Source organism: Periplaneta americana, chromosome 5 (genome assembly GCF_040183065.1).
Source record: "Periplaneta americana isolate PAMFEO1 chromosome 5, P.americana_PAMFEO1_priV1, whole genome shotgun sequence".
Classification (NCBI taxonomy): Eukaryota; Metazoa; Arthropoda; class Insecta; order Blattodea; family Blattidae; genus Periplaneta; species Periplaneta americana.
The window spans coordinates 20,372,478-20,391,171 of record NC_091121.1 but is presented as its reverse complement, the minus strand read 5'-3'; the positions used below and the strand labels follow the sequence as shown (position 1 = coordinate 20,391,171).

At 35.2% G+C, this 18,694-nt stretch overlaps 1 protein-coding gene across 4 annotated transcripts in view; it reads left to right on the top strand.

Annotated features, from left to right (window-relative positions):
• Pli (E3 ubiquitin-protein ligase pellino) overlaps window positions 1–18,694 on the top strand; it is a 513,023-nt gene that overhangs the window by 390,467 nt on the left and 103,862 nt on the right. For all 4 annotated transcript variants that reach the window (XM_069825471.1, XM_069825470.1, XM_069825469.1 and 1 more), the window contains one exon: window positions 179–373. In XM_069825471.1, coding sequence (XP_069681572.1) covers window positions 179–373 — 195 coding nt within the window. The remainder of the gene's footprint in view (window positions 1–178; window positions 374–18,694) is intronic.

Sequence of the window (18,694 nt, the reverse complement as noted above, 5' to 3'; positions counted from 1 at the left end):
AAGATGACAAAAATATGACAAAATTCGAGTACAGTATAAGGAAAGGGGTGAATAGGACAAGTAAACGTAAATGATTTATGTTCAGAAGTGTCAAGTGATTCAGGCCAAATACCGGTAAATAATAAAATTGTTGTGATTTTTCATCAATGTTGTAAGGAATGCTTTCTTTTTCCCACAGATCGGCCGGTCGTCGGAGTCCCCGATCGACTTCGTGGTGATGGATACTATCCCAGGAGACAAGACGGGCGAGAACAAGGTGCTGCAGAGCACGATATCGCGGTTTGCATGCCGTCTGCTCTGCGACCGCGCCAACCCGCGGGTGGCACGTATCTATGCTGCCGGCTTCGACTCCTCGCGGAACATTTTTCTCGGGGTGAGTATCCTTATGGACCTATTGCGTGATAAGAATAAACATGAGTATATAGCATATACTACACTATTGTTTAGTAAATACTCTTGTTAGTAAGAATAAAAACATTTTAGTGCCTACTCATTTTTGATTACATACTCACAACATGGAAGCATAGTAGAATATATTCAAGTGTCCATCTTGTACAGAATACATTCTCATATTTGGTAGTAATAAATGCTAGTATATTATCTTTTTTAGAAGTTCTTTCTCATGGTTTGTAGCACACTCAGTTCTAAGTATTTGTTGATATGTGTTCAGTTTAAAGTTAAATCTGAAAAAACTACGAGGTAGTGGCTCATGGCAAAGTATGGAAAAATGCGTGAACATGTTGATTAAAAAAACTCACACTCTTACAGTTAGTCTGGAAGATATATTTTTTTTTATACTTGTCTATCTCGCTTGGACATCTGTGTGGACAATTCGAGGAGAAATTTTGACATAAGCTCATTAAAGTTCGCGTACTAGCATGATGAGTTGTGAATAGATAGCAAGACGCACAGGAATTATTGTCAAATTCCCGCTGCTTAAACAGTGTCATTTAATTACTAACTTACTGCCTTTTAAGGAACCCGGAGGTTCATACATTTTGATTAATGTTTATGATATTGGTGATTGAAGCGGTGATGAATCCTGGGATATAAATTTCCAATCCGGCATTTGCCTTTGTGGCTGAGTGAAACCATGAAAAACTCGTCAGATTGGTCGGGGTTGAACCTATGACCTTCCGGATGTGAGTCTTAAACTCGTTAGGTTGGATATTGTAAGTTATAATGACGTGTAGTATGAAAATGAAACGATTATTTTTGTGAAATTATAGAATATATTTTTTATTATGTGCTCATGTTTTAATGCGACAAATTTATTTATTTATTTATTTGTTTATTTTTATTTATTTATTTATATATACATTTATTTATTTACTTATTTGCTTACTTACTCTATCTATCTATCTATCTATCTATCTATCTATCTATCTATCTATCTATCTATCTATCTATCTATCTATCTATCTATCTATCTATCTATCTGTCTGTCTGTCTGTCTGTCTGTCTGTCTGTCTGTCTGTCTGTCTGTCTGTCTGTCTCCATCCATGTATTTATTTATTTATTTATTTATTTATTTATTTATTTATTTATTTATTTATTTATTTTCCCGTATTGCTATTAAAGCTCTTAGTGACCAATTCATTTTACATAGTGAATCTACTTTCTTTTTAAACGCAGGAGAATTTATAGCAACAAACATCAATGAGGAATTTGTATTGCATCATGCCAGTAATAACATAGGTGGTCGGTCTCATGTGCCGTAACAATAATATTTATGCTGTTATTTTTTTTATAGCTCTTTTATCAGTTCGAACACAATGCTATGTTTAATTTGGAGGCGAGAGCTGAAAAATAGGTCGGCTTATCAGTGTAAATTGTGTTAGCATGAAAGTAGGTTACAGGCCTTCATTACACCTCTGTAATTTAACCCTCACAATTATCTTTTTAAAAATAAAGTCTTTATTTAAATTTCTTGTTCGTACCAAGAGGAGACACCTTGTTAACTGTGATTTGTACTGCCAGACCAGGCTGTCGTAGCGCTCAATTGACGTATGCCCCATTTTACATATCATATTACAGTTTAATATCTTGGCAGCCAGTTCGTATTACTGCGTGTTGCCAGGGATATACATACATATGTTCCAGTGAAACAGAAGGCGAAGGTTTCGAGTGTCAAATGGGAAGTAAAAATTCATTCATTCATTCATTCATCATTCATTCATTCATTCATTCATTCATTCATTCATTCATTCATTCATTCATTCATTCGGTGTTGGAGTCTGTCGGCGGCTATGACATTTTTCCCTTAAGTCCATTATTATTATTATTATTATTATTAATATTATTATTATTATCATTATCATCATCATACTTCACGAATTAGGCCTCTGTAGACCTGTTTCGGCCCCATCTAGCAGTCTTCTAAAAGGTCTTCCTGGTCGACGATGTCATCTAGGTTTATACTGCATTATAATTTTTGGGATTCTTGAATTTTCCATTCTTCTTACATGATCTAGCCCATTTAATTTGTATCTGTTGATTTTTTCTTCTACTGACTCTACTTCTAATTGTTCTAAAATTTCTTCATTCCTTTTTCGGTCTAAAAGAGTATATCCTGCTGTCCTCCTGAAAAATTTCATTTCCGTTGCTTTGATTCTGTTCATGTCTTTTTTCTTTAATGTCCAAATCTCGCTTCCGTATAAAAGGGAGGGTAATGCTAGTGTATTATATATTTTTATTCTTGTAGATTGTTGTACTAATTTAGCTTTTAATGTATTGTTTATTATTCCTAGAATTTGTGTAAATTTAGTAATTTTCTTGTTCACATCTTTTTCATTTTGATAAGATATTCCACAACCCAGATAATTGAAATTTTGTACTTGTTCGAAGCATTAGTTATTGTGTATTATCTTACTTCTGACTGGATCTTGTCCTAAAAATGCCATTACTTTTGATTTTTGTGCTGAAATTTCCATCCCAAAATCTTTTAATATTTTATTTAACGTATGTAATCCTCTTTGTAAATTATCCTCTGAATTGGAATTTATGACTTGATCATCGGCATAGAGTAAGGTATTTAATGTTAGAGCACTGGTTATTTTGATTCCTGATGTGTAGATTTGGTTCCATTTTAAAATAATTTCATTTATATAAATACTAAATAAAGTTGGTGATAGAATACAACCTTATAACATTATTATTATTATTATTATTATTATTATTATTATTATTATTATACGAAGTTAATTTGCATTACCAGAGTTAAAAAAAAAAGTAACTTGTGGGTTTATATTTGTAATGATGTTTCATTCAGCGCCTTGATTCTTTACTTCTTTCCGTTTTCTCTCTTTTGTGCTTAAAGAATCAGCTGCGTCATTACTTTCGTAAAGTAAACCAAATTTATATTTTATAACGTCGTTCATGAAAGTAGGATAGCGAAACTAGCAGTGAGAGGCAAAAATTTAGACACATGTAGGCTACATACCAGACATTGAGATCGCAAACAGGTGTGGTTGTTTCACTCTGGTGCTTTTGTGCATGGTACTGGTATGCAAAGTGGGCGTTTTCGCATGCGAGCTCTTTGTGATACTGAAAGAATTCCAATATAACGTGAGGATAAGCAAGACTATTCTTGTCCACACCTGTGGAGTAACGGTCAGCGTGTCTGGCCGCGAAACCAGGTGGCCCGGGTTCGAATCCCGGCCGGGGCAAGTTACCTGGTTGAGGTTTTTTCCGGGGTTTTCCCTCAACCCAATACGAGCAAATGCTGAGTAACTTTCGGTGCTGGACCCCGGACTCATTTCACCGGCATTATCACCTTCATATCATTCAGACACTGGATAAGTTAGATGTTGATATAGCGTCGTAAGAAAAGGACTATTCTTGAAGCGGAATATCATATTACTGAACTGCATCGAGGACGAGTTATTCAAACTTTTTGTATCTGTGGCAATTAAGGAACGAATGCACAGTATTCATTTTTTGAATGTAAAAATATCATTGCTGCAATAATTTAAATTCTATATTTGGTTTTGAAAAAAAATCTTCGGGCCCAAAATAAAAAAAAATACCAGGTTGCAGTAATTCACTAAAATTGATACATCTCAGCTATTGAAAGATAAATTTAAAATTTCTACAACATTTTACTCCTGAAAGCACGTTCTTTAAAATGTTTTGAGCATTGTGCTTTGATGTACCTTTCAAAATTATGACATAAACAATTACACTTTAAGAGTGAATTTTAGAGGTTCTTTCATAGAAATATGGGGACGTATTTTTTAAATTAAACAAAATATCATTTTTCTATGCCAGAGAAAAAAAATCCTAATAGCATAAAACATGTGTATATACCTTATTTTATTTCAAGGAGTGAAGTTCGGTGGCTCTTTTGAACACCCATTTACAGATTTATGACTTTCTACACAACAGCTCTGACAATTCCATCCTGTCCCCTAGTCCCAACATTGCACAGTTGTCACAATCCTGATGACCTTCGAAATTATGCAGTGAAACTGACGGGATTCTTGGAATTCGGAAACAATGCGGCAACTCTGCCTCCACGTGGATTTGACGGGCACCTGTCAATTCTTCTGAACGAGGGTTGTGATTGGTTACTAACAAGAGAAGACAGGATTTCCGTCATAGTAAGGAAGACATATATTTATGACAACCAATTAGTAGGGGGCAGTAGAAGGTCTGTCGGCAAAGTCCTTTCTATGAAACTGCACTCCATGAAAAAAAATAAAGTATACCAAATATCATGCATGTAGGGTTAATAGTTCCCAAGATATTTAACTCTCTGTATGCAATGGAGCTAAAAATTGAAGTTACGGAAAATTGTTGTCAAAGTTTAGTGTCATTTAAAAGCCCTGTGAACCAGAGCTTTAAAAATGACGGTGCAGCAGCTGACAAGGACATTAATGCATCTTAAGTGTTATGTAATCTATTTTTCACTTATCAAAGAGTACTTTAAATTTTATGTAATGTATTTTCCACTTACCAAAGAGTACATTAGAAGAAAAAAGAATTGAAAAAAAAAAATGTTAACGTGAAATTACAATCAAATTTTAGTGTCATTTAAAAGCCCTGTGCACCAGATCTTTAAAAATGGCGTCACAGCAGCTGGCAGGACGATCAATGAGTCTTAAATTTTATGTAATGTATTTTTCACTTATCAAAGAGTAAAGGCCCATTCACAATGAAAATTAAATATAACCGTAACATAAACACAGAAGTTTGTGCCCAGGCTACCAAATGGGACCATTCACAATGATTCACATAAGCATTGACATAAACATTACCGTAAGACGTTAACATGAAAGTTGCAAACTCCAAACTTTCATGCTTATGCTTACGTGATTTGCAAAGAGAACACAATCGTGGAGCGCCGAATTATACGACAGAATATGAGGAAATGGCGTCGTTGTTATGTTTCCATGGTTACCAAGTATGTTTGCTGTTATGTTTATGTTCCCATCGTGAATGATGGTATGACTTCTTGATTTTACCGTAACGTTTATATTCTTAAGTTAACGCTTACGTTATGTTTAATTTTCATTGTGAATGAGCCTTAAGTTGATGTAAATTTTACTCCTATGTAATGTATTTTTCAGTTACCAAAGAGTACTTAGAAGGGAAAATAATTAAAAAAAATGAGTTAGCGGGAAATTGCAATCAAAGTTTAGTGTCATTTCAAAGCCCCATTCGCCATAGCTTAAAAAATGCGTCACAGGAGCTGACAACGCCATAAATGCCTATTAAATTTTATGTAACATATTTTTCATACGTCAAAATGTGTATTTTGAAGTAATATATTAATGGTTATTCGCCATATTTAACCATCCTCTCCTGCTCTCCACTTAAATAGAACACACCAGTAGCGGCCGGTGATCGAAATCCTCGGTGAGGCCAGATGCAACTACTTTAATTGCCTCCGATAGGAAATGTTTGTTTATGATATTAATTATTATTGTTATTATATTATTAATATCATTATCACTGTATTATTATTATTATTATTATTATTATTATTATTATTATTATTATTATTAGTCTATTCTTATTACTATCAATGAAAAATAATAATTTCACTCACCAAATAAGCTGTTATGCTCCGAGTTCCAGTGATTGTTTCAGTGCGATGAAGCATCCCATATATGTTGAAATTCCCCTTTCTTTCTTTTCTTTTTATTTTTTTCCTTTGACAGCAACAAACAAGGCCAAGAGAAGTTTATTTTGCATCACATTACCACATAACCATTTATGTTGCCCATACCAGGATGCAATAGAAACTCACGTTTTAAGATTATGTGTGAGAAAAATTATCAGCGATGTCGTAGGTATCTCGGTAGTCTCTCTTTTTATTTAAAACTTTCTCTCTTTCAGTATTATTTCTTCTCCAAAAAGGACACTCTAACAATGAATTAACTGCACCAGCATTACTTCTCTCATTTGTTTCTGTTTATATTTTCCCGAAATACATAACAACATTGGCCCACATTCACTACCCTCGCTTATATGTCATAAACTGAGACATAAGGGGAGAGAATGGTGTGGGTCTCTGCCTGCCAAAGAGCTGGAATGTTTGTTATTTATGGCCTAGTTAGGAAGACAAGTCACCACTGCTATTCCCACCCCACTCTACCCTTGAGGCCTGCCCATGGATGGGACGGGTGAAATCTGACCAGGCCAGCCGAAATGTGCCTCAGCTACAACGTTTTAAGCGCAAACTCAAAGCCGCGAAAGGACATGAAATGCATTAAGCGAGACCCGGCACGAACGATTCTGGCCTCAGGAACAAATTTTACTGCAAAACAGGTCTATATACATCACAAGCCAGATCCGACACGAGCGATCCCGGCCTCAGGAACAAATTTTACTGAAAAACAGGTCTATATACATCAAAGTTTTCAAATGCTTCTACAGCGATATATGCTTTCTTTTAAATAACTAATACATTATACGAAAACACAAAATTTGATTTCAGTTAAGCCAAGTGACTGAGGCCCGGCCTCACTTGTCTCAGTCAATCAGCCGCCACTGGAACACACATTAGACTTATTATTTTAATAATTTTGCTTAAAATTGACAGCATTGTTTGAATATCATAATTTTTGTGTCGCCCTTGAATATTTTTCCTTGTACAGTTTGTACAGCTCATGAGGAAGTATAGAAATAAGTTAATAATCTGCTATATTAAGGTTCTGTGCATTAAAGAGTTTAGAGTCGTAGAAATTACATGCAGTTTAGACATCCCTTCATACGATAGCAATTGAGACCGATTGCAGAGCTTGTCAGAACATGTTCAGTGCAATCTCGTCCTCATTGGTCACCCTACGACGAGTTGGACTCGAGAGCTATTAACACACAATAACAACAAGCTCTATATATAGTACTCGTGTGATATAACGAGGCATGAAGTGTTAACTTTTCATCACATTAATGTTGTCACTCCCTCCCCTCCTCTCCATTCTGACATTCCTAGTGTCGTAACAGCTCGTCATATTCGACCTTGTTTATTTCATAATTGTGAGTGGGGTGAGGATTTTTGTTTCTAGAGCAAGAATGCTCCTTTTTGTAATATATCGTCCATCCATGAAAACGATTGACTTTGACCTTGGCCATTCTTTCATTTATCATGAAGGAAGAGAGCATTTTTATCCGTCACATCTAGTCTATGGGCGTGGCGTGGTACAGTGGATTGCATCGTACTTCCGTGTATTTGAGGCGGTTATTGCCTTTTTACCAGTCTCATTGGGACTGTCACTTGTTTTTCTCCAATTCAATAGGCGTATGTCAACATTTAATTGAAGGATTTGGTGAAGAACCGTTTTCAGAACTTGGGAGAGGTGATAGTAGGAGGAAAAAGAATAAAGTGCGTACGATTTGCTGATGATATGAGTTCTTGCTAGCAAAAGAGGAGACGGTACTAATTAATATGCCACTGGAGCTAAATGACAGCTGTCAGCAGTATGGGATGAAGATAAATGCAAACAAGACGAAGGCCATGGCTTAGGAAGAAAAATAAAGAAAGTAAACGTATGAATATGTAGTACCTATAATATAAATCTTGGAAATCTACAAATTGATAATATGCAAATTAACTCAGTTCAGTCTTCAAATATCTTGGTACTAAAGTAAACGGAAAAAGAAATTAAAGACGGACTTGTTCATGGGAACAAGGCATATTTTGCAAATTTACCATTGCTCAGAAGTAAATTAATATCAAAATCTGCAAAACTAAGACTGACTTATATAAAACTCTTATGCGACCAGTCGTGACGTAAGTAAACCCGGCCCCGGAACAATTTTTCCCTTGAAATTATTCAAATCTGCTTTACAGGGAGCTTCACCTGAAAGACTAGATTTGCATAATATACGTTACTGTGTACGTTAACAGAAAACCACAATTCCAAGTCACACAGAGATTGTGTGCACTCGTTGTGGGTCTCTGGCGTTTCGTCAGCCCACGCGAGTTGTGTGGATATAAAGGGAAAAGTTGAGACGGTGTCGGGTGGAGTTCCCGGGTAGCTCAGTGGTAGAGCGCTGGTACGTTCAACCAGAAGTCCCGGGATCGATACCCGGCCCCGGAACAATTTTTCCCTTGAAATTATTCAAATCTGCTTTACAGGGAGCTTCACCTGAAAGACTAGATTTGCATAATATATGTTACTGTGTACGTTAACAGAAAACCACAATTCCAAGTCACACAGAGATTGTGTGCACTCGATGTGGGTCTCTGGCGTTTCGTCAGCCCACGCGAGTTGTGTGGATATAAAGGGAAAAGTTGAGACGATGTCGGGTGGAGTTCCCGGGTAGCTCAGTGGTAGAGCGCTGGTACGTTCAACCAGAAGTCCCGGGATCGATACCCGGCCTCGGAACAATTTTTCCCTTGAAATTATTCAAATCTGCTTTACAGGGAGCTTCACCTGAAAGACTAGATTTGCATAATATACGTTACTGTGTACGTTAACAGAAAACCACAATTCCAAGTCACACAGAGATTGTGTGCACTCGTTGTGGGTCTCTGGCGTTTCGTCAGCCCACGCGAGTTGTGTGGATATAAAGGGAAAAGTTGAGACGGTGTCGGGTGGAGTTCCTAGGTAGCTCAGTGGTAGAACGCTGGTACGTTCAACCAGAGGTCCCGGGATCGATACCCGGCCCCGGAACAATTTTTCCCTTGAAATTATTCAAAAGTTACTAAGTTTGGAAAGGAAAATACTCAGAAGAATTTTTGGATCAAATAAAGGATCAGATAATAATTGGAGAATGAGAACTAATATGTGTGTGTATATACAGGGACATCATTTTATTTTTACTAACATTTTCAATATTAACCTGACTATACCTTTGGAATAACGATTGAGAAGCAGAAACACTGTTTGCTACCCCCTTCCACGACCGAAGTATGATGGCACTAGTGTAAAATACAATACAAATCAATTTACTAGTTATAGGAGGGAAGAAAATTAGTGCATCCGTTTACGTAAACTAGGAAATGTTACGATTTTGAGTTTGATAATTTTCGTCGGGTTTTTATTTAATCAAACAAAATACAGTACAGTATTAACAGTAAGTATTTTTACTCACTAACTGAACTATCCAATCGGACGTATTTATTATGCCATGTATGCTATACTGTCTACAGTACATTAACATACAATATTTACAGTGCATTTAAATTTAAAAAATAATCAAAATATGGATATTTAAACATATTATTGAAAATGGTGGTCGTTCATTTCGATACAGGCTTCAGTTCCTTTGTGCATATTATCAAAAACGTTTTCAAGCATATCTTCTGAAATTGAATGTATGGTTTCTTGAATGTAATTATTTAATTCTTCTATTGTTGTGGGATGTTTAGCAAACACAACTGTTTCACAGTAACCCCAAAGAAATAATGCAAAGCACTCAAATCAGGCGACATGGGGGAGCCATAATCTTACGCCTGTTGAAATAATTCTGTACCTACTCTATAACAGTGTACGTTACGTACTGTCAATTCAATCTTCACTTCTTCCCGATCCGCATTTATTCAGATATGCAATCTACTGCCCGTCCATGTGGTTATGTAGGAGGGTCTTAGAAAGGGGGGAAATCACGTGGCAATTCCTTACTTAACGACGCCCTTTTATTTAAATTATTTTAAATAGTTGTATAATATTAGGTAGAAGTCCAATTTCTAACAGCAAATGTTTTCAGAAAGGAGCTAAGACAGCTCAGCCACTAGCATTTACAGAGGGTCCAGCAGAAACGGGTGGGGAAAACCGGGATGCGCCGTAACTAAACGGACGCACAGTATCTGTGCGAAAATATGATTCAATAGTGAATGAATGCTCTTTCTTCACTGAAAAATGTGATCATATTTCTGGAACATACTATACTCACTCACTTTGTACTGTTTACTAGCCGTACCCGTGCGCTCCGCTGCACCCGTTAGAAATAAATATAAAGTAATTGCATAATTAAAATAGGACATTTGATCCATGGAACATTCGTGTTTGATTGAAGGATAAATCGTTTAATATGTTACTTAATTTAAATTGCATCCAAATAATTAAAATGCGATCGTTTTGGTCCAGAGACCACTCATTAGTGCAATGACAATTCCTTTAACATGTTTCTAATTTTTATTACATGCAACCATAGTTTAATGAACATTGACATCATTTAGATTTAATGTGTATACTTTGTTTTACTTGTTATAGGTTTCCATTGCATTATGGTAATAACTTAATTTTAACCCTTGTTTTCTACGTATTCAGTAAATGGCGTTTGGCCCATTATGGTTCTGAACCCTTTAAATAACTTAAATTATATTATATAATATTACATTACATATATTATACTATATTAGATATTATATTATATTATATTATATTATATTATATTATATTATATTATATTATATTATATTATATTATATATTATATTATATTATATTATATTATATTATATTATATTATATTATATTATATTATATCAGAAGTTACTGTAATAACATTATAGCATTATGTCCATCTAGAGAAACTACACTTTCCAATGGTGAAATAATAATTAATTATACAAATCGGTTAATTTAGCTTCCAATATTACTTCATACAAACACAGAAACATTCTCTGTAGGCTATCTTTCATAGCTTTCGATTGTTGGTGTCCAAGGCCCCTTATAGACGAAGTCATTTGTTTTTTATTTCATTATGCGGCCTTAGATGGCAGTTATTTCAATTTTAAAACTCATTTATATCATTAAATATCAGTCCTATAAAAATTTTTCAAGGAATAAAACTTATCGCAAATTATTTTTAAAGAAACTTTTGTTATGTAACATTTTTCACGAAAATCAATAATAAGCGAGATATTTCGATTTATTTAATTCAGACCCGCTTATAACCCCCCTTTTAAATGTATTTTGAATGCCATATAGCCTAAAATCTAAGTTACAACGAACTTAATTTATATTCTAATTTTCATCGAAATCGGTTCAGCCATTATCGCGTGAAAAGGTAACAAACATACAGACAGACATACAAACAAAAATTTCAAAAAAGCGATTTTCGGTTTCAGGGTGGTTAATTATATATGTTAGGACCAATTATTTTTGGAAAATCGAAAATTACCAGAAAAATTTCGGCTACAGATTTATTATTAGTATAGATTTTAAATATTTGTATAATATTAGGTAGAACTCCAATTCCTAACAGCAAATGTTTTCAGAAAAGAGCTAAGGTACTCAGCCACTAGCCTTTACAGAGGGTCCAGCAGAAACGGGTGGGGAAAACCGGGATGCGCCGTAACTAAACGGACGCACAGTATCTGTGCGAAAATATGATTCAATAGTGAATGAATGCTCTTTCTTCACTGAAAAATGTGATCATATTTCTGGAACATACTATACTCACTCACTCTGTACTGTTTATTTTGACCGTAAGACGACTTTGCGGCTTTGGTTGTATGTGGAAGTTTGCTGCTAGAATGAGTGGGAGTGAAGTACATTCTAAAACTCAGGTACAATAAAAATTGAAGTAAAAATAAAATGATGTCCCTGTACATACACATACATACAGAGGCTACATACATACCAAATGATATTTTGTAAACTCCGAACGCTTTAGAGTAGTCTAATATGAGTTGAAACGAATTGAACAATGTTGTGCCGCGGGATGAGTTCTTGTCATGTATCACACCAGATAGTGCACGAATTCTATGTGCATCGTGTCCATCATTGTTCCTGATCGCTCGGACCGCTTCGGCAGGATATTACATTCCCATTCATGAGACTACCTACATTGTAATATCTGCAATCCTATATTCGTGCGCTACAGTACGTGAGCTGAAGTATCAAATCCTGCCACATCCGACCTTTGTACATCCACGTGTTTGCTTAGTGGCTTAACTTTGCGAGATGTAAACGGTATTCTTAGAAAAAAGAGGTCTCGACCTCACGAAGGCTGATTTTCAATTGAGGCTCTCAACTGCAGCTTACACCGCGGCCTACACATATTCTCGAAAGGACAGAAAATCACGCATGCACACACATAAAAACAAACAAACAAAATTGCTTACATACAAATACGCGTATACACATCCGTATGCATATGCGCGTAGAATTTCTCGTCGCAGACTTTCACTTCAAATTTCGGGTATTTTGAGACTAGTTATTACTTTGTCATCATGATCTGAAACCTTTACTACTCTTCACTCCATATTTAAGATATGGTGATGACAAGGACGACGATGATAATATTGAAATTGGTTCATGGTGATAAGCAAGCAAGGGAAAGTGTTGGTGATGTTATGTGAAGTAGTAACGAAAGTGACCAGTTGTGGGAGATGGTGGTTACGAAATGACATTATAATGAAGAAAGTAGTAGTCTGTTAGTCATGCTCGTGGTGACGAGAGTGATGAAGAAAATGCTACTGGTCGAATTGTGGGAGGTGATGGTGACGAAATGGCATTATAATGAAGAAAATAGTAGTCTATTAGTCATGCTCGTGGTGACGAGAGTGGTGAAGAAAATGGTACTGGTCGAATTGTGGGAGATGATGGTGACGAAATGGCATTATAATGAAGAAAATAGTAGTCTATTAGTCATGCTCGTGGTGACGAGAGTGATGAAGAAAATGGTACTGGTCGAATTGTGGGAGGTGGTGGTGACGAAATGGCATTATAATGAAGAAAATAGTAGTCTATTAGTCATGCTCGTGGTGACGAGAGTGATGAAGAAAATGGTACTGGTCGAATTGTGGGAGGTGGTGGTGACGAAATGGCATTATAATGAAGAAAATAGTAGTCTATTAGTCATGCTCGTGGTGACGAGAGTGATGAAGAAAATGGTACTGGTCGAATTGTGGGAGGTGGTGGTGACGAAATGGCATTATAATGAAGAAAATAGTAGTCTATTAAGTTATGTTCGTGATGACGAGAGTGATGAAGAAAATGGTAGTAGTCGTGTTGTGGGAGATGATGGTGACGAAATAAAATCATAATGAAGGAAATGTTAATTGTTATATTCGTGGTGACGAAAGTCATGGAGAAAATAGTAGTAGTGTTGTGTGAAGTGATGGCGACGAAAGAAAATTATAATAATGAAGAAAATATTAGTGGTAAAGTTCGTGGTGATGAAAGTGATGAAAATGGTAGTGGTCATATTGTGGGAGGTAGTAGTGACGAAGAAAAATATATAGTGAAGAGTGTGTTATATTTGTGGGTACGAAAGTGACAAAGAAAATGGTAGTGGCCGTGTTGGAGGTGGTGTGGTGGTGAAGAAAGAAAATCATGAAATAAATAAATAAATAAATAAATATATATATATATATATATATATATATATATATATATATATATAGTGGTCGGTCACGTTTCTGATGTCGAAAGTGTTGAAGAAAATGGCAGTGGCCATATTGCGGGAAGTGGTGGTGATGAAAGAAAATTACAATGAAGAGAATGTTAATAGTCATGTTAGTGGTTGTGTTGAGTGAGGTAGTGGTGACGAAAGAAAATACTGATGAACAAAATGGTAGTGGTCATGTTTATGATAAAGTAGTGGTGAAGGAAGAGGGGAAGAAGAAGTGGTGGTGGTTATGGTAAAAATTGTAATGGTATTTAAAATATTAGTGGTTTTTAAGGAAGTGAAAAAGAAGAATATAGTAGTGGTGATGATAATGCTGGTAGTGATGCACAGCAGAGAGAAAGATGGTTTTTAGGATTGCCCTTCTTCGTGAACTGAGTAGCATTTAATATACACGAGTATGCATAAATGCGCGCCCCTTTTATCTCCGAAATGATTCGATGCCCCGACTTGTTGAATAATTCAACCGCTTTTACGTATATAGTTAGTGCTGCTTTGTTTATTTATTGTTGTAATAAAGAAAAACCTTTGACATTACAAAATTATAAAAACCCCACACATTAATTCGCAAGACCGCGAGGAGTAACATTGTTCGTTTTGGCAATGTGCAGCCATTTTTATATTCTATACATGACGTTATAAAGGAAAAGAAAAAAACAATGTAAGGCAATTTTGCTTTGGTGTATGAGAATTTTAAACTGCAAGGAATCTGGTACTTTACTCTCTTCTTATATTGCAGCTGTGTTGGAAATATTTTCATCCCTCCAAATTAACATTGCTTCTAGAGTGCAGCATCACATGGGGATGCGAACGACTTTAAATTAAGACTAGGACTTTATTATAGTATTGGGCACTGAGGGAATATTACCCTCCAAATCCTCTGTGCCGTATTTTAAAAGGGGCTGCTTTTACTCCAAAGTGGCAAGACCATTATCATTACTTTCGTTTTTCAACACATTAGCTTCTCTCAGCACTAGAAATTTTAGGATTCCAAAATTTGAAATTACAATCTTCTTTTATGAAGAAATGACTCTTTGATAATCCGAATAATAATGCAAAGAACGGTAGAGTTGACAATCTTTCAACGCCTCTAATAGCACTTTGAAATATAGGACTAGTTGGGTGCATACAAGAAGTCCTATTTTTGTACACTGACATTATAAACAGTTTTATTATTTTATTTACTAACTAGCCGTACCCGTGCGCTCCGCTGCACCCGTTAGAAATAAATATAAAGTAATTACATAATTAAAATAGGACATTATTTTGATCCAGGGAACATTCGTATTTGATAGAAGGATAAATCGTTCAATATGTTGTTTAATTTAAATTGCATCCAAATAATTAAAATGCGATCATTTTGGTCCAGAGACACTCATTTGGTGCAATGACAATTCCTTTAACATGTTTCTAATTTTTATTACATGCAACCATAGTTTAATGAAGATTGACATCATTTAGATTTAATGTGTATATTTTATTTTACTTGTTATAGTTTCCATTGAATTATGGTAATAACTTAACTTTAACCCTTGTTTTCTACGTATTCAGTAAATGGCGCTTGACCCACTAAGGTTCTGAACCCTTCAAATAACTTATATTATATAATATTACATATTATATTATATTATATTATATTATATTATATTATATTATATTATATTATATTATATTATATTATATTATATTATATTATATTATATTATATTATATTATATTATATTATATTATATTAGAAGTTACTGTAATAACATTATAGCATTATGTCCATCTAGAGAAACTACACTTTCCAATGGTGAAATAATAATTAATTATACAAATCGGTTAATTTAGCTTCCGATATTACTTCATACAAACACAGAAACATTCTCTGTAGTCTGTCTGTCATAGCTTTCGATTGTTGCTGTCCAAGGCCCCTTTTAGACGAAGTCATTTGTTTTGTATTTCATTATACGGCCTTAGATGGCAGTTATTTTATTTTTAAAACTTATTTATCTCATTAAATGTCAGTCCTATCAAAATTTTTCAAGGAATAAAACTTATCGCAAATTATTTTTAAAGGAACTTTTGTTATGTAACATTTTTCACAAAAACCAATAATAAGCGAGATATTTTGATTTATTTAATTCAGGCCCGCTTATAACCCCCTTTTAAATAATGTATTTTGAATGCCATATAGCCTAAAATCTAAGTTACAACGAACTTAATTTATATTCTAATTTTCATCGAAATCGGTTCAGCCATTATCGCGTGAAAAGGTAACAAACATACAGACAGACATACAAACAAAAATTTCAAAAAAGCGATTTTCGGTTTCAGGGTGGTTAATTATATATGTTAGGACCAATTATTTTTTTGGAAATCGAAAATTACCAGAAAAATTTCGGCTACAGATTTATTATTAGTATAGATGGCGGGTAGTAATGGACTTGAGGGAGGTGGGATGTGATGGTAGGGACTGGATTAATCTTGCTCAGGATAGGGACCGATGACGGGCTTATGAGAGGGTGGCAATGAACCTCCGGGTTGTTTGAAAGCCATAAGTAGTAAGTAATGACAGGTAGTATTATAAACAGTCTCTTTTGTACTCCAACTTTATAAACAGTCTCTATCGACAGTGAAAATCGTGCATAATACGCTACATTATTGTACTCGTACCGTAAAATATTACCATGCCAACTAAAACATCATGACTTCTATTATGACGGCATAACTTGTGCCATAAGGTTAATATTAAGAAGCGATTTGCCTTGCAATATTATTTAATACATAATTGTTGTCATAGCAACTCCTTTCTTCATAGACCATGATATCAAACTACTCGTCATTACAAATTTATTTTTATTTTTTTTTTAATAACTAATGGATACTTGTTGACTGTTACATCAGCTTCTTGTCTATGCAGATGATGTGAATATGTTAGGAGAAAATCCACAAACGATTAGGGAAAACGCGGAAATTCTACTTGAAGCAAGTAAAGCGATAGGGTTGGAAGTAAATCCCGAAAAGACAAAGTATATGATTATGTCTCGTGACCAGAATATTGTACGAAATGGAACTATAAAAATTGGAGATTTATCCTTCGAAGAGGTGGAAAAATTCAAATATATTGGAGCAACAGTAACAAATATAAATGACATTCGTGAGGAAATTAAACGCAGAATAAATATGGGAAATGCCTGTTATTATTCGGTTGAGAAGCTTTTATCATCTAGTCTGCTGTCAAAAAATCTGGAAGTTAGAATTTATAAAACAGTTATAACTATTCAATCCACCTTCCCCGGTTGAGACGAGTACACAGGAAGTAAAGGCTGGTTCACAATAAACCGGGAACGAGAACCAGAATGAAAACGAGAAGCAGAGGACGTGAATATGAAAATTTTTTATTCACAATAAACCGAGAACGTAGACGACTATGCATATCGATATGCATGTCAATGACGATATGTAAAGTCGATATTACGCATTCTGATGTTATTTGTGTATAATTGACTAATGGCGTTCTCTCATGAGTACAAGGCAGCCAACATAAACACAGGTTAACCAACTTCGAAATTTTAACTGAAACATTTCATTATGTACGATAGGCCTACTATAAATATGTCCGTGCATCTTTATTATCACAACCTATTTTAAGTCTACCATAACGTAAAATAATTAGAGAAGAAACATTTGTAATAGGACAAAAATGGACACAACAGTAGTTATTGAATTGAAGCATGAATATGTAGTGTGTAATACAACCAATACAGTAATAAAATATGATTCACTTCCGATCGGTGTTCCAAGATGCAGCTATTGAAAGCCACGTATTCTCCTTCATTTTCTCATCTTTATACGAGGCGCGCCGCTTATCGTAAACGTGAGGATTTTCCTCAACACTCAGTATTAGAATCTCATCAAATAAAACTTGCTCCATGATGCACAGAACAGAACAAAATAATGCATAAGTTATGTCACGGTCTTCTTGCTACAAAATATACGACGACATATAGCTTTTAGATGGCAATAGAATCAATCTAGTGGGCTGTGATCGGAAACGTGAACGCCAAAGTTGAAACTTGGGCAACTCTCTGGTCCCGATCCCGGTTTCCGGCAAGCTTTTCGTTAATTGTAAATGCTCACATTTAAATGTACACATTATAACAATTTTACCGTTTTCGTTTTCGTTCCGATTCTCGTTTCCGGTTTATTGTGAACCAGCCTTAAGTATTGCCCAGTGACGAATTGTATAACGCTTCTACGAACTTTCGGGTCTCGGTGGTCGCCTGAAATCCATCACTGATGCACAGTGGCTACCGTGTATTTTCTTATAAGGCAGGGTAAGCGAAAAGGACTTGGGCGAGAGTTTCTGAGTTCCGTTTCACTTTCCCGTTGTGTCCAGCGTTGTTAATTAACAGATTAAACAAAAACGAACTTGTTTTGAATTTCATTTAAAATGTCGTGTTTCCTATTTGCAGTAATCCCATGTGGATCTTTCTTACTTCCGGAACAGTATTGAAAGTTGAAATCACCCTACCCACATAGGAAAAAGTTTTCTTGCACCAATATAAAAATATCCCTGCTTCTGTTCGGTATCGATCCATTGACCCGCTGCCTGTCATTGAGTGATTGAGGTTAAATAAACCTGTGCTGAAAGTTGTTTAGAGTTGATTGTGGTGCTTTAAACACGACACATGTGGCGAGGGAGATGAGGTTAGCCACTGGTTTACCAGAATAGGATAAAAAGCTTAAATGCATGGCTTCCCATGTTACGTAATTGTCTGCACTCGCGAGTTGGCCCATCTTTATTCTCTACCACATATACCGTGTTAAGTGAAATAATAAGTTACACAAATTACAGGTACAACATATGTGCCAAGTGTAAACCTCTGACCTCCGAA